This window comes from Phyllobates terribilis, unplaced genomic scaffold, assembly GCF_046119375.1.
Source record: "Phyllobates terribilis strain yellow unplaced genomic scaffold, ASM4611937v1 Scaffold_3__8_contigs__length_932513732, whole genome shotgun sequence".
Taxonomy (NCBI): domain Eukaryota; kingdom Metazoa; phylum Chordata; class Amphibia; order Anura; family Dendrobatidae; genus Phyllobates; species Phyllobates terribilis.
The window spans coordinates 296560698-296585615 of record NW_027362763.1 but is presented as its reverse complement, the minus strand read 5'-3'; the positions used below and the strand labels follow the sequence as shown (position 1 = coordinate 296585615).

At 37.0% G+C, this 24918-nt stretch overlaps 1 protein-coding gene across 7 annotated transcripts in view; it reads right to left on the bottom strand.

The window, feature by feature from the left end:
• NLGN1 (neuroligin 1) overlaps window positions 1-24918 on the bottom strand; it is a 1206163-nt gene that overhangs the window by 426347 nt on the left and 754898 nt on the right. For all 7 annotated transcript variants that reach the window (XM_073674916.1, XM_073674918.1, XM_073674920.1 and 4 more), the window contains one exon: window positions 12626-12778. In XM_073674916.1, coding sequence (XP_073531017.1) covers window positions 12626-12778 — 153 coding nt within the window. The remainder of the gene's footprint in view (window positions 1-12625; window positions 12779-24918) is intronic.

The window sequence follows — 24918 nt, the reverse complement described above, 5'->3', positions numbered from 1 at the left end:
ACAGGTGCATAAGTATGGGCACCTCACCAGAAAAGTGACATTAATATTTAGTAGATCCTCCTTTTGCAAAAATAACAGCCTCTAGTCGCTTCCTGTAGATTTTAATGATCTCCTGGATCCTGGATGAAGGTATTTTTGACCATTCCTCTTTACAAAACAATTCCAGTTCAGTTAAGTTTGATGGTCGCCGAGCATGGACAGCCCTCTTCAAATGATCCCACAGATGTTCAATGATGTTCAGGTCTGGGGACTGGGATGGCCAGAACATTGTAATTGTTCCTCTGCATGAATGCCTGAGTAGATTTGGAGCGGTGTTTTGGATCATTGTCTTGCTGAAAGATCCATCCCCTGCGTAACTTCAACTTTATCACTGATTCTTGAACATTATTGTCAAGAATCTGCTGATACTGAGTGGAATCCATGCTTCCCTCAACTTTAACAAGATTCCCGCTGCCGGCATTGGCCACACAGCCCCAAAGCATGATGGAACCTCCACCAAATTTTACTGTGGGTAGCAAGTGTTTTTCTTGGAATGCTGTGTTTTTTTGCCGCCATGCATTACGCCTTTTTGTATGACCAAACAACTCAATCTTGGTTTCATCAGTCCACAGGACCTTCTTCCAAAAAGAAATTGGCTTCTCCAAATGTGCTTTTGCATACCTCAGCCGACTCTGTTTGTGGCGCGCTTGCAGAAACGGCTTCTTTCGCATCACTCTCCCATACTGCTTCTCCTTGTGCAAAGTGCGTTGTATAGTTGACCGATGCATAGTGACACCATCTGCAGCAAGTTGATGCTGCAGCTCTCTGAAGGTGGTCTGAGGATTGTCCTTGACTGATCTCACCATTCTTCTTTTCTGCCTTTCTGATGTTTTTCTTGGCCTGCCACTTCTGGCCTTAACAAGAACTGTCCCTGTGTTCTTCCATTTCCTTACTATGTTCCTCACAGTGGAAACTGACAGGTTAAATCTCTGAGACAGCTTTTTGTATCCTTCCCCTGAACAACTATGTTGAATAATCTTTGTTTTCAGATCATTTGACAGTTGTTTTGAGGAGCCCATGATGCCATTCTTCAGAGGAGATTCAAACAGGAGAACAACTTGCAAGTGGCCACTTTAAGTAGCTTTTCTCTTGATTGCATACACCTGGCTATGAAGTTCAAATCTCAATGAGGTTACAAAACCAAAAAAGTGCTTTAGTAAGTCAGTAAAAAGTAGGTAGGAGTATTTAAAACAAGAAAATGATAAGGGTGCCCATACTTATGCACCTGTCAAATTTTGTTTGAATGCAGATTGCACATTTTCTGTTAGTACAATAAACCTCATTTCAAGGCAGAAACATTACTGTGTCCAACAGTTATTACATATATCAAACTGAAATAGCTGTTGCAAAAACACCAATTTTTATAAAACATTAAGCTTTAGATTAATAGGGGTGCCCAAACGTTTTCATATAACTGTACACACTGCACATATGGTACATACCAACCTGTCTCCTCTTCAGTTCCTCTAGACTCTCACAATTAAAGGACCTTTTGTGACCATGATGTCACCAAAGGTCTTTAAGCATTCTTAACCTCGGAATAGAAACACTAGGGGTCTCTAAGAGAGTGGGAGCCCTGTGCACTTACCCAGTTGTCCCCTCACCACCTAATTCCAGCTTTGACTGTAACTAGGGCTTATTTTTGGAGTAGGGCTTATATTTCAAGCATACTCCAAAAATCCTGTTTAATTATGCAAGGGCTTATTTTTAGGGTAGGTCTTATTTTCAAGTAAACATAGTACTTCTGAACTGCCCATACACTATAAAGTCTGGGAAGTCCACTTTTACCCTGCACTGATGTTCTAAAATGTCAGAGCAGTTTTCACAAGATAGTGAAATGGTGGGGAAGGGAAGCTGGATATCGCACTCATCCAGATTTACTAGAGAGAATATACACCTGGTTTATTACCATGTTTACCTTCTCGTTCTCTGTATACACAGCACTTACCGTGCTTTCTCCTTGGACCCAGTAAATATGTGATTACTGGATGCAGGAAGGTAATAGCATCTTTTGAGTCCTAGGAAATCCAGAAAGATCTACTATGCAACCTGGAGGCTCAAATTCCTTTGGAGCTGGGACTAAAATACCAGCTCCAGTTACGAGGGAAATCAGCAAAAAAAAAGAATGTATTGATTTCCTCGATACGCATAACATTGTGGGCTACAGTTAAATTAGACAAAATATTACACCTATAGTAGTACATTTAGTATGGTAATAGTAATTACATAACTACTATCATAATTAGGTTTGATCCAGGGTTCTAGGACTGATCGCCTTTTCTCGGGGTCAAGAAGGAATTTTTCCCTGTGATGCAAATTGGCTGAATGTGTCCTGGGGTTTTTTCCTTTTTCTGGATCAACAGATTTAGGCATAGGGATTTTAGTAATACCATTACTAGAATCACAAGAGTAATACAAAATATAAAACTAATTAAAAAATTATAAACGGGTACATTTTTAATTGTAATACATTTGTGAGGCCTAGTCCTAGTAAGTTAGTATGTTAGTGTAGGGAGTACAATTTGGGGAGAAAGTTTGAACTGGTTGGACCTAGGTCTTTATTCAACCTACGTTACTATGTTACTATGATGTGTTATACCCCAATTCCAAAGTTCTTTTAAGACCTTTCATTGGGGCAGAGTTTACAAAGTAAATGAAAAAAAAAAAGAAATAAATAAAAACTGAACTAAATAAAAAACAAACACTGCCAGTCTAAATGGCTGTTTCTAGCCACTCATCTTTGAAAAAAAATATATAGGTGAGGTTTCACCGCATGTCACAGCCCAGCATACACTGTGCAATTTCCATCCCCTTTCCCATTCATTGGGAAAGCGCGTGGTAGATGCAGGGCTGTGCCCACAGCCCATAAATCAGCAGGCAGTACATCACAGGGTCATGCCTGGCTGCAGCCAGAACTTGACATGACATCAGCGGATGTCAGAGGAGGCGGCAGCCGGGGTCACATGATGCCTGTGAGTGGTCAGCGATTGCGCCGCTCACAGGTAAGATTGACAGTGCAAGGTATTTACAAAAAATCTTATTTCCATCATTTACATAGATGGGGGCATGCTCTATAGTAGTGGACAACCTCTTTAAGCCCCTTGTTTCATGAAAAAAAGATGCAAAAATTGTTTAAATATCCAAATTAGAAAAACCTGTAGAGCCACTAAAAGTACATGTATTATAAAACTCAAAAATGTCCCAAGTCAGGAAAGTAAATGGCCTCATCATGAACTAGTTAAAGAGGTTGCCTGAGAAAAAAATTATCTAAAAGCTTGCGCTGTGCACATGTTAAAAACAGTAGAAACAGCCATACTTACCCTTAGCAAGTCATTCAACTGGCATTCAACTGATGCTCAGGTCTTTGTTTCCAAAATTATGGAGGTGAAGTCAGGACTACAGTGCAAGTGACCACTGCAGTCAATCGCTGGGCTCAGCGACTTTTTCGGTCTGCATTGCCAGAGCCACTGAGACCTATGGTTACCTGCCATGGTCATGTGCTCTGTAGTTGTGAGGTCACTGCTATAGAAAGGAAACAGAGACATGAGTAGCAGTGGAGAAGAAGCATTAGACCTGGGGAGAGTATCGGTTGGTTTATTGTTTTCAACATGTGCAATCATTGAGAATAAAAAAAAGTCATCTTGGACAACCCTTTTAATGTGATAGAAACATATATATGTTTTGAGATAATCTTCGAAATACAGATTAGTATAATTTTTACTCCCTAAGTCAGTGAGCATTATTATGCAGACAAAATCATTTTGTTTCTAAGAAAAGAGGACCAGATTTATATTATGACTCCCAGAAATTGAAATCTCCATACTGAGCACCAACCAAAGCAGATGTAAACTAAAGAGGGTTCATCATGTATACATTGAAGTCATTAAATTGATCATTTTAAATCTTTTTAGGTTCAGAACACTTCATATTCCAAAAACTACAGGGACTATATCAATTTCTCACTGACATTTTTGAAAATAAAAAAGCCATAGGCATATAAGAGTGAACAAAAACTTTTTTTATTCCTATAAATTTGAAAATATTAGAGATCTACAGAACGTAAAAGTGGTACATTGCATTTTTCTTGAGGATGTCATCAAATTCATATCTGGCCAAAAACAGACTATGTCTGATTGATGTTATCAATTCTTGGAAATATCACTTTTCACCTGAGATAGCTTAATTAGTCAAGGGGCCTAAGTCTGAAAGAATGTATAGATCTTTTCCATCAAAGTTTAACTTCTCAATGCAGAATTTGCATCCAACCAGATACTTCACTATTTGTTAATCCATCACAGTGTAAGAAGAATGACACAAAGCTGGTATTTAAGCAGAAACAAAGGAACACAAAGATCTATAAGGATTTATTGTCTTGCTTAAATATTCAAAGCTTTCAACAATTCTTCAACAGTTAGAACATTTCTCACCGTTGTATATCAGGCATGCACATCAAGGGGCATTTGGTAGTGGCATACTTTTGGCTTGCCATTTTATACATTATTGTACTTTATTATTTTGCTTACAAAAAACAACCATATCAAGGGTATTAAACCATTCAAGGCATCCAAAATATTGTGCATAGTCATAAAAATAATGAATTTGAAAAGTATGAGTCAAACATCGAGAGATACTGACTACATAAAGAGCAAGCTTCTTTTATTTTCATGTGGCATACTTTTAAATTCAGAGCCTAAAGAATGGCAAAGAATTCAAGTTAATGAAAAAATAAATCTCAATGTTTGGAATTGAGCAGATACAGATTCAGGAAAACCGGTAATAATAAGCAACTTGTACTTCTTGTAATTTGATTCTATTTAATCTTGTGTTTAATCATGGTTTTAGAGATATCACAAACTGCTTGAAAGTAATTCTAGAAATTAAACAAACCTACAGTACTATACATTACTCTTGACCACAATTATGTTTATTACTATTATGGCTGTTTGGTGATTATTATGCATTATTAAAGTCCTCCTTTATGTATGCATACATCTGGAAAACTAGGTTTTTATTAGACACGGGATTCCAATAATTTAGATCATATAATGACAGGATTCAGCCCACAAAGTGGTATAGATATAAAGCCATTAACTCTTCTTTCTTTATAAAGCTCAATGCAATCGTTATACCAATTAATGAAGATGGGGCTTCCTATAAAGCTCAAACTGTTGTGTAGAATAATATAAGAGGAGGAAAGTGGGATGAGAACTCTTCTGGGGTGAAATAGCTCCAGGAAGAACAAACTCCCAAACTGAGATAAGTCTAGTTCAGCCTATAACCTAACATGTTGATCTAGAGAAAGGCAAAAACTCCTTGAAGCAGATCCTGATTATATTAGGGAATAATATCCTTCACAACTCCACAAAGGACAATCAGAATGGTTCACTGGATCAATGTCCCATCATAGAACCTAGGATTCATAACCTGTAACATTATATTTTTCAGGAAATGTATCCTTGGTCTTTTTAGTTAATCAACCAATACAACATCAAGTGGCAGAGAGTTTCGTAATCTCACTGCTCTTACGGTAGAGGATGCTCTCTAGTCATTGTTGCAGGCCTAGGTGTAAAAATATCATTAGAAAGTATAATGGAAAGTGGTAGAAGGGTATCTTAAGGATAAACTATACAACACAACTGGCAGACATGACAAAGCAAAAACTAAAACTAAATGACTTCACTATTGTATTTCAAATCTTACAGCTATGACACATTTAATAATACATTGTCAGATATCTGTTCTGTTTTGTGACCTTTCGGCCTTAAAACCTATAATTTGTGTTGCTATTCTATTTTCTGTGCACTTTATCAAGTGGTGTGGAATTGACTGACAAGTAGTTACCGTGTCGCAAAGTATATAAAGCATTACACAAACTCATTTTCAAGTTTCTACTTTGTGTAATGCAATGTCATGCTGTTAAGAGCAACCTAGCAGAAAATGGACACAGTTTAGTGACAATACTCATTTTTTCTTTAAAGGTATTTTTGTTTTAGGTTCTCTGTTGAATCTTAAACATGGGAAAAAAAACTTTGCATGAAATTAAAAGCTATAGATTAATTTAAAATGTGTTGTTCCACGGTAAAGGTGAGAAGTACTGAGGTCACACTACTTTTTAATTTAATTGTACATTTGTAATAGTGAGAAAAAAGGAAAGGCACATAAAATGCTATAGGATTGGTATTTCTGCAAGTATTTTCTAAAAGATACAGTACAGACCAAAAGTTTGGACACACCTTCTCATTTAAAGATTTTTCTGTATTTTCATGACTTTGAAAATTGTACATTCACACTGAAGGCATCAAAACTATGAATTAACACATGTGGAATTATATACTTAACAAAAAAGTGTAAAACAACTGAAAATATGTCTTATATTCTAGGTTCTTCAAACCTTTTGCTTTGATGACTGCTTTACACACTCTTGGCATTCTCTTGATGAGCTTCAAGAGGTAGTAACCGAAATGGTTTTCACTTCACAGGTGTGCCCTGTCAGGTTTAATAAGTGGGATTTCTTGTCTTATAAATGGGGTTGGGACCATCAGTTGTGTTGTGCAGAAGTCTGGTGGATACACTGCTGATAGTCCTACTGAATAGACTGTTAGAATTTGTATTATGGCAAGAAAAAAGCAGCAAAGTAAAGAAAAACGAGTGGCCATCATTACTTTAAGAAATGAAGGTCAGTCAGTGCAAAAAATTGGGCAAACTTTGAAAGCGTCCCCAAGTGCAGTTGCAAAAACTATCAAGCGCTACAAAGAAACTGGCTCACATGAGGACCGCCCCAGAAAAGGAAGACCAAGAGTCACCTCTGCTTCAGAGGATAAGTTTATCCGAGTCACCAGCCTCAGAAATCGCAGGTTAAAAGTAGCTCAGATTAGAGACCAGGTCAATGCCACAGCCACAGAGTTCTAGCAGCAGACACATCTCTACAACAACTGTTAAGAGGAGACTTTGTGCAGCAGGCCTTCATGGTAAAATAGCCGCAAGGAAACCACTGTTTTGGACAGGCAACAAGCTGAAGAGACTTTGGTCCAACCACCGTGTCTTTGTGCGACGCAGAAAAGGTGAACGGATGGACTCTACATGCCTTGTTCCCACCGTGAAGCATGGAGGAGGAGGTGTGATGGCATTGACCTGGTCTCTAATCTGAGCTACTTTTAACCTGTGATTTCTGAGGATGGTGACTCGGATAAGCTTATCCTCAGAAGCAGAGGTGACTCTTGGTCTTCCTTTTCTGGGGCGGTCCTCATGTGAGCCAGTTTCTTTGTAGCGCTTGATGGTTTTTGCAACTGCACTTGGGGACACTTTCAAAGTTTGCCCAATTTTTTGCACTGACTGACCTTCATTTCTTAAAGTAATGATGGCCACTCGTTTTTCTTTACTTAGCTGCTTTTTTCTTGCCATAATACAAATTCTAACAGTCTATTCAGTAGGACTATTAGCTGTGTATCCACCTGACTTCTGCACAACACAACTGATAGTCCCAACCCCATTTATAAGACAAGAAATCCCACTTATTAAACCTGACAGGGCACACCCGTGAAGTGAAAACCATTTCGGTTACTACCTCTTGAAGCTCATCAAGAGAATGCCAAGAGTGTGTAAAGCAGTCATCACAGCAAAAGGATTGAAGAACATAGAATATAAGACATATTTTCAGTTGTTTTTCACTTTTTTGTTAAGTATATAATTCCACATGTGTTAATTCATAGTTTTGATGCCTTCAGTGTGAATGTACAGCTTTCAAAGTCATGAAAATACAGAAAAATCTTTAAATGAGAAGGTGTGTCCAAACTTTTGGTCTGTACTGTATGTGTCAGGAGAACTAAGAAGCTTGATTTTACATGAAACATGGGGAATCTAATAAAAATAGCCTTTAAATGATGTATTATTCAAATAAAATACTCTTTTTTATGCAGTAATGTAATTTGTTTCCAATTCTCTATCACGCACCTGATTGTCTATCACACTCTGTACTTCCTCTTTATATATTGTATGATGTACTTGTAGTACTTCTATTTAGTTGAGCCTCCTATTTGCTTCTCTTTAGACTCAAGTTTTGATTGCCAGATATCAACCTGCATTTATTCCTCAATGCTCTGCTGTAAAATATCAGTATGTCATAACATGGGCAACTAAAGTCAGTACCATCTCTGTTTGCTTCAGTAAGAGTGTGATTATCCTTCCCGCTAGCTTTTCTGAATAAGTAAACCAATTATAAGAGTAACTGAACTGCTATTATCTACATTATAACTGTTACAGGAGCTGTATAATTATCATCAGTAACTGTAATACAAGTTTTTGGCCCGTCTCAACACTCACCTCACCTCCCAGCTGGGCAGAAATTGTGAGGACTAGTCCATTCAATTTTATTACAAAGGAAGAGATGGTGACCCACTGAGAGAATATAAGGCATGTAATTCTCAGTGAGTCACCAAGAGATGAAATGACCCAAGTAAGGCAAAGGAATCCTTGAATTTTCAGACAGAAAGGAACTACTAAGTAAGGTAATACTGACTGAATTATATTGGAGGACTAGTTACAGAATTTAAAAACATATCACTGAACTGCTACTTTAAGCAATAATACTCCATTAACACCAACATTTAGCATTGAAACTACTTGAAAACAGTACATATACAACTCTTTAAAAAAAAACAAGAACATGAGAAAAAAGAAGTCTAAATAATCTGAAAATGTGTTTATTTGGAATAAAGATTGTTTGAGCTGATCTTATTTCCTACAATAGTCAGTACTTTAGGCTGCAATGGGTTGCTAGGTAACAAACTGCATTTTTTCTCCATCACCAGTGATTTTTACATTGGATAACAGATGGGAACTGGTTATTGAGAAGTAGGCAAAAAATAAGACAGAATCTAATTATTTGTCGACAAACAAAAGTTAGATTGTTGCAGTGGAAATAATGCTAAACACTGTGGATTTTTTTGTTTTGTTCTAATTAATAAAGAGCAAATCCATTGCTGGAGCTTAACATGCCAAAAGTCAAATATTTAAAATAGACAAACATGATTAGGCTAGTCATTGAAAAGTTAACAAAAGCTATCATTTTTCTTAAAGGGAACCTGTTATGTGAAAACAATACTATTAACCTGAAGATATGGGGGTAATCTGCAAGTTAATAGTGTTCAGAAGCCGTGTGGCCACCGCACTGCAAGTCCTTCTTCTGGGAAGAAATTAACTTTATTCCTCCCAGCAGTCTCAGACTTTCAGCCATAGAGGCCGGCGCGGCTTCAGTCACCGCTCAGTTCATAGTGAGCGGCGTCGGTAACCACACCCCCGCACTGACTGACTTCTCACTGATGCACTGCTAAGCTGTCTGCTGGTGTCAGGGGTGTTATTACAGTCACCACTCACAGTGTACTGAGCAGTAACTGAAACCGCACCAGCCCACCCTCCATGACTGAAAGCCCGAAGCTGCCAGGAGGAATCAAGGTAATTTCCTCCCAGTAGCCAGTCTTGCAGTGCAGTGGCCACATGGCTTGTGATTGCTATTAACTTACCGATTAAACCCATATCTGCAGATTAATAGTGTTTTTTCATGTGACAGGCTCCCTTTAAATTGTTTACATTGAAGAAAAAATACATTTTCAAAACACCCAAAAAGATGTTTCTTTTTTTGTAGAGTTTCCAACTTTAAAACCTACATTCTCTTATGTGAGTTATGAAAGTTAGGCTAGAAGATATGAATTTAGTAGGTGTTCTCTTAAAAGCATGCTTTCTATGTCTACTACTTTCCTTCTCTGAATAGTATAGTGTGTAGACTTTCACTCCACCACTTCATATGCCTAAATGTCTTTACAAGTTGCAATAAAAATATAAATATTATGTCAAAAGTCTAACATCTCAAGAGTGAAATATTACTGTATTGAAAAAAAATTTGACCCATAGACCATATTAAAATAAGCCAGCCTTTATGATGCTAGGACAAATTGTATTGTTTCTTTTACCCTCAAAGACATCATTGACCCTTTGATTCTTAACCACACACTTGCTCACAATACTGTTCATCTGGAGAAATTAGTCCTTCATAGACTTTCACCACCTAATTAAAAATGAAATGTTACCAAGCATAGCTGGTCCCTTATTACATATGTGTTTCTATATAATACATGTACAAGCTCTTGGATATTTTTAATAAGAACAATTTGCAAATTAGCTCATTTTTATTCATTTAGATGCACTGGAGCAGAGAAATAAATAGGTTGCTAAGGTAGACTTACGGTGGAAAAAAAGCTAGTAGACAGATTGAATATTTTCAAAAATCTATCTGAAGAAATGCAGCTTATCTTAGAAAAGTATGAAAGAATAAAACAATATGTAACTTGAATTTCGGTACTAAAATGATAGAGCTGGGATTCAGATGTTCACAGCTTAAATTGCAATGTAAAATATGTACTAGTAGCAACACAATACCAAACCACAGAGGATTTTTTATAGTTCAACTAGAACCAGTAAAACAAAAAATCAATTTATATATTGTATAAAATAAAAAAAACAAATAATAAAACTAATAATGCCACTGTTTCGAAAGAATTTTTTTAAAAAAAAAATGTCGTAGTTGTATGCTGTGTGTCAAAAAAAAAATAATATCATTGCAAAAATGGAAATAAGACAATACAGTTTCCCAACAAATGATTTTTTTTTATTTCACTTTTGTGTTAACCCCTTAAGAATTCAGCCATTTTGGAACTTGGGGACATATTTTTTTTCTTCTGTGTTCCAAGAGGAATAGTCATATGGCAAATGTGTTTTGTGGCATGGTTTGTATCTTAATGGTATCATTTTGGGGTTCGTATAATGTTTTGAAAAAAAAAAATTCTGGGGGGATGGAAGGAAAAATAACCATGCTGCAGTGCTCTATGCAATATATATCACATGCTCAATTTATTCTATGGGTTTTATTCTATAATCGATAACTCATTAACAAATTTAAATATATATGTTTTACATATTCTTTACATTTTTCAATAAAATCCATGTAAAAATAAAACTTTCTTTCTGTATTACCATATTCTGATAGCCACAACTTTTCTTCTTTTAATTGATTGTGCTGTATGATGGCTAGGCTACTTTTTTGTGGGATGACTTAATGCTTCCATTAATGCTAACAATCTTTTTAAACCTCTCTTTATTCCATTTTTTGATAGCAAGATGACAAAAAAAAATCTGAAATTAAGATTTTCTTTTTAAAACTACATTTATCATGGAGTTAAATATGACATTTTATAGCTGAGTTTGTTATGAATGCAGCAAAACCAATTATTTATGTTATTTATTTTTCTCTTTTGTATGTATTTATTGTGTGTATATATTATTATCATTTTTTTATGCAATGTAGAAACTGGTATGAATAATTTTTTAACATTTATTTAACTTTTTAACATTTTCTTTCCACTTGAACTCAAATGAGCTTGATCGCTAATGTAAAGGGGTTGTCCAGGCTTGGACAACCCTTTTGACACACTGCAATACTTGTGTATTGCAGTGTATTACACCTCTCAGAATAACACTGACTGGTATTCTATTAGACTATTCTAATAGGGAGACTAAGATGGCAACAATCAAAGCTATTTTTTATGCCTTTGGATGTCATCACAATGTATTGGATGACAGAAAGGACTACCTGCCCCTGTCATGCTGTGGTCACTAGTGACATATGTGGGGTTAAAGTGCAAGGATTGGTGTTTTCCTGCCATTTTGGAAGGAGCCTTGAAATGTTTGTTAGTCGGGCTTCAGACACTCATGCCTGGTTACAGAGGCAGCACCTGTTAAATTACTATTAAGTATATATTCAGTTTAGAGTAATTTTATAAAAGTTTCATTAATGATAAATATATCATAAAGAATTAAGGATTTTTCAGTCTTAAACAAGGCTTTATCAGTGTGAAAACAGAATCTATCTATAAAAGGTGTATTTCAACAAAAAGTATACAGCATAAACTACATAACAGCATAAACTAAATATAAAATACCAAAGAATCAGATGCCGGTGTTATGGCTGAGTGCCTTGCAAAAGTAAAAGCCGACAAAGCGATTCAGAGACTTATGACGGAATGACAAAACGGTGCTCAGATACAGTAAGACTGACATACATGGATAATGTAATTGGACAATGTATTATCACCTAAAACTATGCTTCCAGGTAAGACTACCTCCAGAATACTGCATTTAATGAAGCATGCATTAATAGACAGATTTAGTTGATGCATCTTGACAAGCAGGTCATTATTCTAACTCAAACAACAACATATCCTATAACTTACAAAACGGTCAAAATTAACATCAGATACTTGATATATAAGGATTCGGAGTCATATGTGCAAGTGGCTTTAAAGGGACAAAATGATATCCACAAAACCCGCTATTAGTAATACATCAGCATAGTTATACGTTACTAAAAGTCCAAACTGTGTAATAGCTTTGGAACATCAGTAATGAATTAGGGAATTGAAAATAACAGTTCACAAACTTAATGTGGAAATTCAATACCTTCAGAAAATAAATTGAAATGGTCTAAAGGCACAGTCCGCTACGCATCAAAGGTCAAAGAAAAAAATGTCCTTCTTACCAAGCACCCCGAGGCGATAGTTGACGGTGATGACTATAACATTTCCATAACTTGCTAGGACACTTCCATCAAACAAATTAGCAGTGCCTTCCATATAGGAACCACCATGAATATAGACCATCACAGGCTTGGGACCTCCACTATCTCTGATGTCTGGAAAAGAAAACAGGTTTAAATATACTTGTGCCAAATAATTCATGTAAGAAGAGACATTAGTTTACCCTTTCGTTGATGTTTCTTAAGTGAAAAAAACAATGTTATTTTTTTTTCATGTTTTTAACCAAATAATAAAGGTTGAATAAATTTAAATATAATATCCATTTTCTATCTTTATGAATACACATAGATCAAGATTCATTGAATTATATTTCATTTATTTAGCTATATTTTCTAGAAACTCTGTTGAAAGGGTTGCAAAATAGAGCCGGTGTTGCAATGTTTTCAGGACAGTTCTTGTCTTTAAAGAGAACCTCTCATCAGGATTTTATATCCCAAATGAATGGAATTGAATTGGTGCTTAAATGCTGCGTAAATCCTGATCTTTCTTGTAGAAATACACTGAGTTGTTTTAGAGAAATCCATAGTTGAAATTGTACGCTAATGCAGTGGGTGGGCTCAGGACTTATGTCTCTCCTGTTTCTCTGCCTGCTGCCTGTCTCCAGTCCCTAACTGACTGGTCAGTGGAACATGAGTGACTTATCAGTCAAAGAAAGGAGGCAGGAAGTGGGTGGAGAATAGGGAGAGAGGGAGAAGAGTGGTAAGTGCAGAGCCCACCGACTGTATTTTCAACTCATCATAACTATTTCAACTATGAATTTCCCTAAAACAAAAAAATGGATTTCTGCAAGAAAGGTGAGGCTACACTCAGAATTAGGCCACGTTCTCACGTTCAGAATTTGGTCAGTATTTTACATCAGTATTTTTAAGCCAAGAATAAGGAGTGGAACAAGTATAATAGAAACACGTCACCACTTCTGTATTCTGTATTTATCAGCCTCTCCTGGTTTTGGCTTACAAATACTGATGTAAAATACTGACCAAAAATTGATCATGTGAACATGGGTCTTAAAGCACTTCTAGATTAGCTACATTAATTTGAGGTATAAAATCCTGATGACAGGTTATCTTTATTGTTGAGAATATTAACAGGAATACCTTAAATACAAAAAAAATATGTTTCTCTACTTGTTAATTGACAGCTCACTTTTTAATAGCAAGAGTTTCTTAAGGTCAAGCAATCTGTGTGGGATACATTTCTAAATAATTTGTTATAATACACGATTTATCTTATTGCATGCTAAAAATCCCCTGCATTAAGGGAGAATTTATTCATGGTTATAAAATAATATTCTTAGTGTAAAAAGTCAAAGATTATGGTGCAAATCTTATTGGCATGTTTTCCAACGCACCTGTTAACTTTCAAAAGTTGGTGGGGAGTGGGTACATAGTCAAAGGTTTAAATGAAAAAGTTCAACACAAGTACTGTTTGTGTAATTTTGTTAAAACAATATACAGTACAGACCAAAAGTTTGGATATACCTTCTCATTTAAAGATTTTTCTGTATTTTCATGACTATGAAAATTGTACATTCACACTGAAGGCATCAAAACTATGAATTAACACATGTGGAATTATATACTTAACAAAAAAGTGTGAAACAACTGAAAATATGTCTTATATTCTAGGTTCTTCAAAGTAGCCACCTTTTGCTTTGATGACTGCTTTGCACACTCTTGGCATTCTCTTGATGAGCTTCAAGAGGTAGTCACCGGAAATGGTCTTCCAACAATCTTGAAGGAGTTCCCAGAGAAGCTTAGCACTTGTTGGCCCTTTTGCCTTCACTCTGCGGTCCAGCTCACCCAAAACTATCTCGATTGGGTTCAGGTCTGGTGACTGTGGAGGCCACGTCATCTGGCGTAGCACCCCATCACTCTCCTCCTTGGACAAATAGCCCTTACACAGCCTGGAGGTGTGTTTGGGGTCATTGTCCTGTTGAAAAATAAATGATGGTCCAGCTAAACGCAAACCAGATGGAATAGCATGCCGTTGCAAGATGCTGTGGTAGCCATGCTTTTTCAGTATGCCTTCAATTTTAAATAAATCCCCAACAGTGTCACCAGCAAAGCACCCCCACACCATCACACCTCCTCCTCCATGCTTCACGGTGGGAACCAGGCATGTAGAGTCCATCCGTTCACCTTTTCTGCATCGCACAAAGACACGGTGGTTGGAACCGAAGATCTCAACTTTGGACTCATCAGACCAATGCACAGATTTCCACTGGTCTAATGTCCATTCCTTGTGTTCTTTAGCCCAAACAAGTCTATTCTGCTTGTTGCCTGTGCTTAGCAGTGGTTTCCTAGCAGCTATTTTACAATGAAGGCCTGCTGCACAAAGTCTCCTCTTAACAGTTGTTGTAGAGATGTGTCTGCTGCTAGAACTCTGGGTGGCATTGACCTGGTCTCTAATCTGAGCAGCTGTTAACCTGCGATTTCTGAGGCTGGTGACTCAGATAAACTTATCCTCAGAAGCAGAGGTGACTCTTATTCTTCCTTTCCTGGGGCGGTCCTCATGTGAGCCAGTTTCTTTGTAGCGTTTGATGGCTTTTGCAACTGCACTTGGGGACACATTCAAAGTTTGCCCAATTTTTCGGACTGATTGACCTTCATTTCTTAAAGTAATGATGGCCACTCGTTTTTCTTTACTTAGAATTTGTCTTATGGCAAGTCAAAAGCAGCTAACAGTCTATTTAGTAGGACTATCAGCTGTGTATCCACCTGACTTCTGCACAACACAACTGATGGTCCCAACCCCATTTATAAGGCAAGAAATCCCACTTATTAAACCTGACAGGGCACACCTGTGAAGTGAAAACCATTTCCGATGACTACCTCTTGAAGCTCTTCAAGAGAATGCCAAGAGTGTGCAAAGCAGTCATCAAAGCAAAAGGTGGCTACGTTGAAGAACCTAGAATATAAGACATATTTTCAGTTGTTTCACACTTTTTTGTTAAGTATCTAATTCAACATGTGTTAATTCATAGTTTTGATGCCTTCAGAGTGAATGTACAATTTTCATAGTCATGAAAATACAGAAAAATCTTTAAATGAGAAGGTGTGTCCAAACTTTTGGTCTGTACTGTATATTATTAGTATTACTTGACAGTCACACTACATTTTCTTACATTGACAACTATTAAAGCCCCACTCCAGTAGGTTTTTTTTAAGTTATTTTACTGCTGCAGTGCACTAATCTAAATTCCCTGCCCCTAGTCCCATACTTACCAGATGCTGTTCTCATCTGTTATCGGTGCTGCTCCAATTGGATTTCTGCATCTTGTGACCTACCAGTGGTCACTTCTCAATGTAAGAATATAAGAACCAGAACAAGGCTCTCATACATTTACATTTAGAGCTTGTAGCAGTTACCTCTGACTTACAGTCAGTCAGAAGTTGCATTCACAAGAAGGTGGCGTGGTACCAGAGAGGCACCGGGAAGAGCAGAAGACAGCAGCTGGTAACTATCATACTAGGGTCAGGGAACTTACATTAGTGGAACCACTGCAGTGCTGAAATATAAAAAATGCTGAAGTAATGCTTTAACAATAGAAATTAGTTCTTATTAAAATCAATATACATGTGATTTTAGGAGTATTTAAGATATTTAAGCTAACACTTGAGCTAGCATTCCTTTAAAACTCTGATACTTATTATTATTTAATTTATTTTACAATTTTTTTATGATTTATAGTACTTATCTGATAGAAAAAGAAATTACCCTCAAGATTGGGCAGAACAGAAAGAATATTTCATTCTTTTCTTATTTTTATATAAATTACTGCTAAAATGCTATAGTAAAATACAGTAGCTTTCAATATAAATGGGAAACTGCAAAGCTTTATGTTTGTGAAACTTTTCTCTGTCATTCATGAAGTTTTATTAGCTGGGATTATTTATTTATATCACAGCTAACTAATATATTAATCTTTTACATCATGTAAAATATTATTTTTTTTCCATTAGGATCATTTTATGCAATACTTCCTTGTTATGATGCCCCCTGCTGTTCTTTTGATTCAATCTCAGAATAGCTACCTAATATGTGTCCATTACTGTTATGAAGAAGCAGCTTTAAGTGTTCAGATTCTTATTGGCTAAAAGTCCATTTATACGGACGTACCAGTGGCATTAAATGACCGCCGATCGGTAAACATTTTACTGATTGGTGACCACATTTACATGGGCAAACAGCGGTAAATGATGCAAACTGAACATAGTTACATAGGTTGAAAGAAAACTTAGGTCCATAAAGTTCAACGTTTCCCCCGAAAAGACATAGGGAAGGGAAAAAAGGAAATATTCAGCTCATCAAGTGCAGATGGTTCTTCATATGAAGAATTTAGTGCAAGGACTCCAGACTGGTAGCTTGGCAGTAGCAGCAATGTGTCACTTACTTTACTGGGTGCTGTAGTTTTAATTAAAACCGTTTTATCTGCTGCAGTTCTTTGAATGCTGAGCTCTGTATAACACAGCCACATCACTGATTAGCAGCTTTTTGTCTACACTGTGAATAAGCAGAAAGCTGACAATTTGTGGTGGGGGGAGTGGTTGGACTACATGTAAGCAGGTTTACTAGTTCTCTAGTGATAATCTACTGCTGATAAAACAATGATTTTTTAAAAACTACACTAAGCAGCCCAGGAAGTGATACATTGCTGTAATCAGGGCCTCTGTCTCTACACTATGTTGCTTTAGATAGGGTAACAAAAAAAAAAATCTGGTGACAGATTCTCTTTAACTTTCACCATAGCAGGACTCACTTTGCCGATAATGTAGATGAGGACTCTGGAGTTAGGCTAGGTTCACATGGTTGTATAAATAACAGACATTTCCGCAAACTGGTGATATAACTGGCTCTTTGAGCACCTCATTTGCTCATCCATGTAAGAGATAAGGGGGAAGGAATTGTCTGTATTTACATTTAACGTCTGGTCCATAGACTTGAGTACACTAGTGCATGTTGTGATTTTATTCACACAGAACGATGGTGTGCTGGCACATAGGCTATTATTAAGTCAGTGTGCTGTCTGTTGTTAACACAAAAAACGCTTACCATACAAATGACAGTCTGCAACTGGCCAAAGGCACAGCTATGGAGCTAATGTGGGCACTACAATTTAGGTAGATGTTCTGAGATAGTCAAAAGACCATTTAGAGGCACTATAACATCAATATCTAAGCACAGGAGCATTTGGGGAACAATATTTGAATTGAATGTTAGATGCGGCCTGGTTTAGCCAAGAAATGTAAGAGTGAAAGGATTGCTTGTATACCTAGCCTAAGCTAAAGTCATTTTACACTTACATCCCTTGTCATGCTCACAGTGAAGAGTTTAACAGAATATATTACCACGCTGAATCCACTTGGGCATACAAATCAACAAGATCCACTGCTGACAGCTCCCTTTGCATTTGACAACCAATAATATCCCAGATGTGCATGATAGGAGACAAGATAAAAGTCTGGAGACACTCCAGGCCTTGGTAGGAAGCTTAGGCCACTCATTCTGCTCAATGTAGAATGAACAACATGCGGCCTGGCATTATCATGTAGAAAAATGGCTCTTGGAACACTTTGAATACATGGCCATATTAGTGGTTCAATGATTGAGCCATTCTGTACAGCAAATGAAATTGGAGATCACAAGCCAAGCCAAAGGCATCATCAGAAGGATTTGCATGACATTGGGCTTTGAGCTAAGCTCCTCCTTTACTGCAAGTTAAATTTGATTTTACCAAGTTAAGTTGGACACATACCAAGCTAAAGGCATCAAAAGTGTCTACACAAACCATCTGAAGGCATTTGCATGACATCTGGCTACAAACCAAATGTCCAGCTACAGGTGTTCCATTGACCGCAGGCCACTGCTATCAAAGGGTGCCATGGTGCACATCAAGGCAGCAATGGAGCCTGGAATGGAGGTCTATATTTTTCAGTGATGAGCCTCACTTTTGTCTAGGATGCAACAGTAGCCAAAGATTGTTTAGGGACCAGCTGCATCACGGCATTGTATTGTTGATATAAGGAAACATATTTAGGGGTTTTCAACATTGGACCACGTGGGCAATGCCATTAAGAGGATTTCACAAGGGAACCAGTATTGCTCCCATGATTTTGGTGTGTGCTACTATAATGTATGCTAGGCAGACCACTCAAATCTTCATTACATGTATTCTACGACTTGGCATTATATTGAATTGGTCGTGAAACCAGTGGTACAGACATTTTTCGAAAATGTCCCAGGAGGCATTTTTCAACACAATGCCAAAATAAAATGTTGCTCATGCTACTCTGAGAAGTTTAAATGTGCTACCATGGCCTGCAGCATGTCGGGACTTGTCTTCCATGGAGTACATCTCTGACATCATTGGTTGGCAAATGCAAAGTAAGCTATCAGCAGCAGATCTTGACTTGCACGCCCAAGTGCATTCAACACGACAGAACATTTCTCAAACATTACTAACCTAATTGATAGCATGCTAAAGCATGACATTTTGTGTATTTATACGCAGGAAGCTCCTACTTGATACTGAAGTTTGTTCCCATTTTATACACATAAAACTGAACTTAAAGGGGTTGTGCCACCATAAAGAATACTTTTAACCAAGCAGAAAATGTGGAAATAAATGGTTTTGTAATTTACATTTATTAAAAATTATACTGCATTAAAAAATACCAAGCTTTTAACTTCTGAAGTATGCTCCCTAGCACCCCCTGGCGTTATTCCATTCTGTCCTCATAGTTGGTGATCAGCTGGTCGAGTTTGCGCAGTTTGAGATCATTCTGCTTCACAGAGCTGTGAGCACGGGAAGCGTCTCTCTGCTATCGCGCTCACAGCTCTGTGAAGCAGAACGATCTCACCCAGAGGGGGTTTGGAAGACTCACTCACAAGCTTTCATAGCAATCTTCTCCCTGCGCTGTCAGACCTGTGAGGGAGAGTATGTTGTGCACACTGGGGGTGGGGAGTTGGGGGGCCTCTTATGATGACAGGAACTGCACAGATGCGACCAGCTGATCTCCCTCTATGAGGACAGAATCGAATAATGCCAAGGGGAGCTGGGGAGCATACTTCAGAAGATAAAAGCTTGGTATTTATTGAATACTGAATCATTTTTAATAAATTTAAATTACAAAACCATTTATTTCCACATTTTCTGCTTGGTTAAAAGTATTCTTTATGGTGACACAACCCCTTTAAGTAAAGTGAGAATTCAGGTGCACATGCAGTGCAGTACATTTATTAATTGATTCAAATACTTTCTTTCTCCTATCATGAAATGGGCATGCCCTAATTAGCTTAAAAGAAAGCAAGTGTGGCCTAGCAGGAAAGGGGTGTGTTTAATTTGTAGCCTATTGTGCCAAAAATTTGTGACAAAATTTGTCTAAGGCAAGCAAACAAAAGGTCATTAAATAATGCTGTCGAAAGATACCAAATTTATTACCCAGCCTGAGGTGAGGCACCATGATTGGGTACATCTATTCTAGTTTTCAGATGTCTAAACTAAAGGTAGTCTGTCACCAGATGTTGTTTGCTACCCCATTTAAGAGGAGCAAGATGTGGGTGGAGAGACCTTGATTCTAGCCATGTATCACATTCTGAGCTGCTTGCTACAGTTTTGATAAAATCTCTGTTTTATCTGCTGAAAATCTAGCATATCTCGGAATTCTAAGCTCTGTTTAACCCTGTCCACACTAGGGGCGGACATATCATTGGTGCAACCTGTTCAGCTGCACAGAGACCCAAGCGGTAACTAGGCCCACTACCACTTCCAAAGCAGCAAGCAGCTTCTCTCATAGACAGAACTATTATAATGCAAAGCCCCATACACTCTTATTATACTGGGGCACTTTTTTATTTGTATCCATCACTAACCCACACAACTGATTGACATCTTTCAGTGTACATAAACAGAAAGCTGAAAATCAGTGGTGGGGTTGGGGTTATACAGGGAGCGAGAATATTGAGGACAACATAGCAACAGGTTTACTAGTCTTCTAGAGATAATATCCAAAATATCCAGCTGATAAAGCAGTGATACATCACTGGAATCAGGATCTTAGACTCTACATTATGTTGCTCTCAGACTAAGTGGCAAAAACAATATGATATGAGATAAATAGATTGATTTACGGGACTCCAGTTAAGAATCCAGGTCAGTGGTACCTGGCAACTAGAAGGGAGAACTGGCAATCTTTTACCTTCCGGGGTCCCCAGCATGGCTTTTTATTGATCAGGGCTGGCATGATGTCATGTGTGTGTCAAGTTGCACAGATGATGTCACGCCAGCCCTGACAAATCAAATGCTGTGTCGGGGACGCCGGAAGATAAGCAATTTGCACGTCTCCCATCTAGCTGCCAGATATTACTGTCCCATGAATCAATCTGCTCATCTCTACAAGTAACAGATTCCCTTTAAGACAGTATTAAAAAATTTGCCCCATTATTTTCAACCCAACTATCATTTTCCAAAATAATTGTAAAAATGAAAATTTTGTGTGCTAGTACATGTGTTTGTGCGAGGTCTTTGTTGGGGTTAGTAAACTGGCTCATATGTCAAGTGGAGAAAAGTCCTTGCATTAGGATAATCCATAAAGTGAAAGATATGAGATTAATAAAAACTGTCTAAAAGAAAGACTATTTTTGTAGCCCATACTAACTGATCATACCAATCTCTCCTTTCTTACACTGCACTTGAAATATTAAAGCTTTGCTGTAATTGGTTATGATCAACAAAGTTTTCCTTTAGCCAGGTTTGATAAATCTGTCCCTTAGACTTGCAGGTGACATACTGCACTGGATAAATATGTGGATTGTTTTTCAACTGAATGGGAACCTGGCTTTGGCTCAAAATTATGAAAAATTGTGTTTATTTTGTATAGGGAACTCTCATTTAGGATTTATTCTTACATGTATACTAGTTCTATAATATTGTTGAGGCTTAATACAGTAAGGATTTACCAAATATCACCTGTTGATAATTTGATATTCAAAATTGTGACATTAATATGATTAAGGAATGAAAGATAAATTATTAAACTGAAATCATTAGCTGCATGTTCACAGCAGAATTGTACACTGCTAATTGTATGCTTGGAGGTAACTCAGAGGGAGATTGTTTCAGAACTCTTCCTTAATTAAAATTACATAGAATTACAGAGTACCCACTGAGAACAGTAATGAAATGTTAGTACTACTGTTAAACTAGTTAGGCTTCGTAGACTACTTACAAAATAGTTGTTTATTCCAGATCTTGGGTAAATTTTGCTGTTCTCTTACTAGCACATGTTGTTTCACTGCATGATGATATATAAATCAGTGGAAACGACTGCGTAATTAGATACTTATAGGAACACTCTTCAACCTGTCACAGAAGACAAGCTAGAAAGCCATTTTGTTTCATTTGCTATTTCAATTAGATCCAATAGAATTGATCGTCTCCCAATAGCTAACATTTTGGAAAATCACTTGGTTTATAATGGCAATGAGCACCAGATTTAATCTATTTCAGTGAAATTAGAGAGATATTTGTTTTCAGGTGCTCCAAGAAGTTAATAATATTTTATAACTTTGATAAAAATGTATTGTTCTCTTATATAATGCTACATAGGACAGCACAATAAACTCAAATTACAATGTATAACGTTCTTTTTCTCCTTTGGTTGTGATGCATAGAAAATAAGGACAAACTGTGATCTCTAAAAAGCCTAAAGTTAAAGATGACACATTTATTTTAGGCTAATATATGTATTTTTTCATCTTTCACCTTTTAAAAATTACAAAAAGGAAAGTGGGCTGATGCAAAAGTTTGGGCACTGTGCATTGTTAGTACCTAGTAGAACACCCCTTTGAGAGTATCACAACTTGTAAACACTTTTTGTAGCCAGACAAGAGTCTTTCAATTCTTGTTTGAGGGATTTTCATCCATTCATCCTTGGAAAATGTTTCTAGTTCTGTAAAATTCCTGTAAGATTCCTGGGTAGTCTTGCATGCACTGCTATTTTGAGGTCTAGCCACAGATTTTCAATCATGTTCAGATCAGGGGACTGTGAGTGCCACTGCAAAACCTTCAGCTTGCACCTTTTGAGGTAGTCTATTGTGGATTTTGACGTGTGTTTAGGATCATTATCCATTTGTAGAAGTCCTCTTTTCAACTTCAGCTTCTTTACAGATGGTATTATGTTTGCATAAAGAATTGAAATGTCATTGAATCCATTCTTTCCTCTACCCGTGAAATGTTCCCCATGCCAACACAACCCCAAAGCATGATTGATCCGCCCCCATGCTTAATGGTTGACTAGATGTTCTTTTCTTGTTGTTTTTCAAAGCTGGGAAATTTGCATCACTGGCCTTTCCTAACGATGATAGCGAACAAGCCATAACCCTAACAGGCTAATTAAGATCTGAAACTTTGGCTAAAGTTATCTGAGCACACAAATCTACAAGGTTGCCCAAATGTTTGCCCATTTTCCTTTTTGTAATTTTTAAAATGTAAAAAATGCTAATATATTTTTTAATGCCTAAAATACAAAGCAAATGTGCCATCTTTAACTTTAGGCCTTTTAGAGATCATTTCATCTTCAACTTGCTTAACTCTTCACAATACCAGTCATTTTAACCAGGGGTGCCCAAACTTTTACTTTTACATGCCTCTGAAACGTACTGCAGTCACCTTTACAGCCTGCTTTACAATATTCTAGGAAGATGTATATAAGTCTCCAATCCCCTCTGCATAGCCCAAAAAATATCTTTTATAATGTCCCCATATGCTGCGGTATAGTCTGATGGGCATCTTTGGTATGGATCTGGCTCCTCCTCTCTGGACATAAACACCGTCCTCTTGCCCTGCTTCATATGGATGACGTGCCCTACCTCATCCACACAGTGTCCCCCAATAACACTCCTGCACAGGTATACTTTGTATTGATAAAATCTGATGACAGGTTACCTTTATGGATAACATTTAATCATGAAAATAATTACTAAAAAAGTTATTGGATGCAAGTCCTTTAAGGTCCATTTACAGTGTACAGTTACCATGTGTTCATAGAAGCTCACATTTCACGATAATTGTGCAGACTAAACAGGATCACTTGACAAAGGAGCAAAATGCTTATTCATTTGGTGAAATTTTCTTTTGCGCTGCACAAAAAAATCACAGTTTTTGGAAATGCATCATCCTGTGTAAACAGGACTCACGCTGCCAAGACAATGCTAGCCTATTGCCGCTGTATGATCTATTACAGATCGTTTAGTCCACATGTGAAGTTGTGTTGGCTTGTGTAAACAGGCTATAAAGCAACTGTTAATTGGCAAGCATGTTGCTGGTTGGTGGTCATTTAACAGTACGGGCCCAATGTGAATGGTCCCTCAAATGTAACCTCCATCACTTAGTGTCTCTTTATCCTACCGAAGAACCTGGCATGTGCATTATATTGACAGCACAATAAACTCAAATTACAATGTATAACGTTCTTTTTCTCCTTTGGTTGTGATGCATAGAAAATAAGGACAAACTGTGATCAGCTTATTATCTGGGCGGCTTTAATAGAAGAAAAAAATCAAATAAATAGTGGGCAATCTCTTTAGCCATAATTCTTAAACTGTATATTTATACCTTTATTTTAGTATCTACAAAATATTGTTATATCTATAAACCACTATAATACCATTGAATTTGGACTTTTGTAATGTTTCTTGATCAAATGTATTAGTATATCAATATTTTTTTGAAAAGATAGTCTTCAAAAATATCTATCTTAAGAAACATCAAACCACTGGATAATTAAATATATTGATTTCAAAATCATTTGTTTGAAAATAAAAGACAGCACCACATTTTCTTATTAGCAGAATTTAAATTAATATATTCAGGGAATGTTAGAAGACATGCAAAAAAAAGGGTATGTTGAGAGACTTAAAACAGTGTTAGTTCAAAGATTTCACAAAATATATTCAAGAAGTGGGATGTAAGTTATCAAAAATTCTTGTCAAGAAAACAAGAAGAGCTTTGGTGTACACACTTACTGTTTGCATAAAAATGTAAAACGCAACAACATTCAGTCGAGAAAAAAATGTAGAAAAAAATATAAAACAAGCAAGAAGACAAAACACATCAATCAAAAATGGGATCAAAAGAAAAACTCTTCAAAATAGAGACAAGAAGTCAAGAAAAAGAAAAGGAGACAATTTTGCAGGGATTCCTTGTCATGCAAATCGGTTTGGTGGCAAAAAA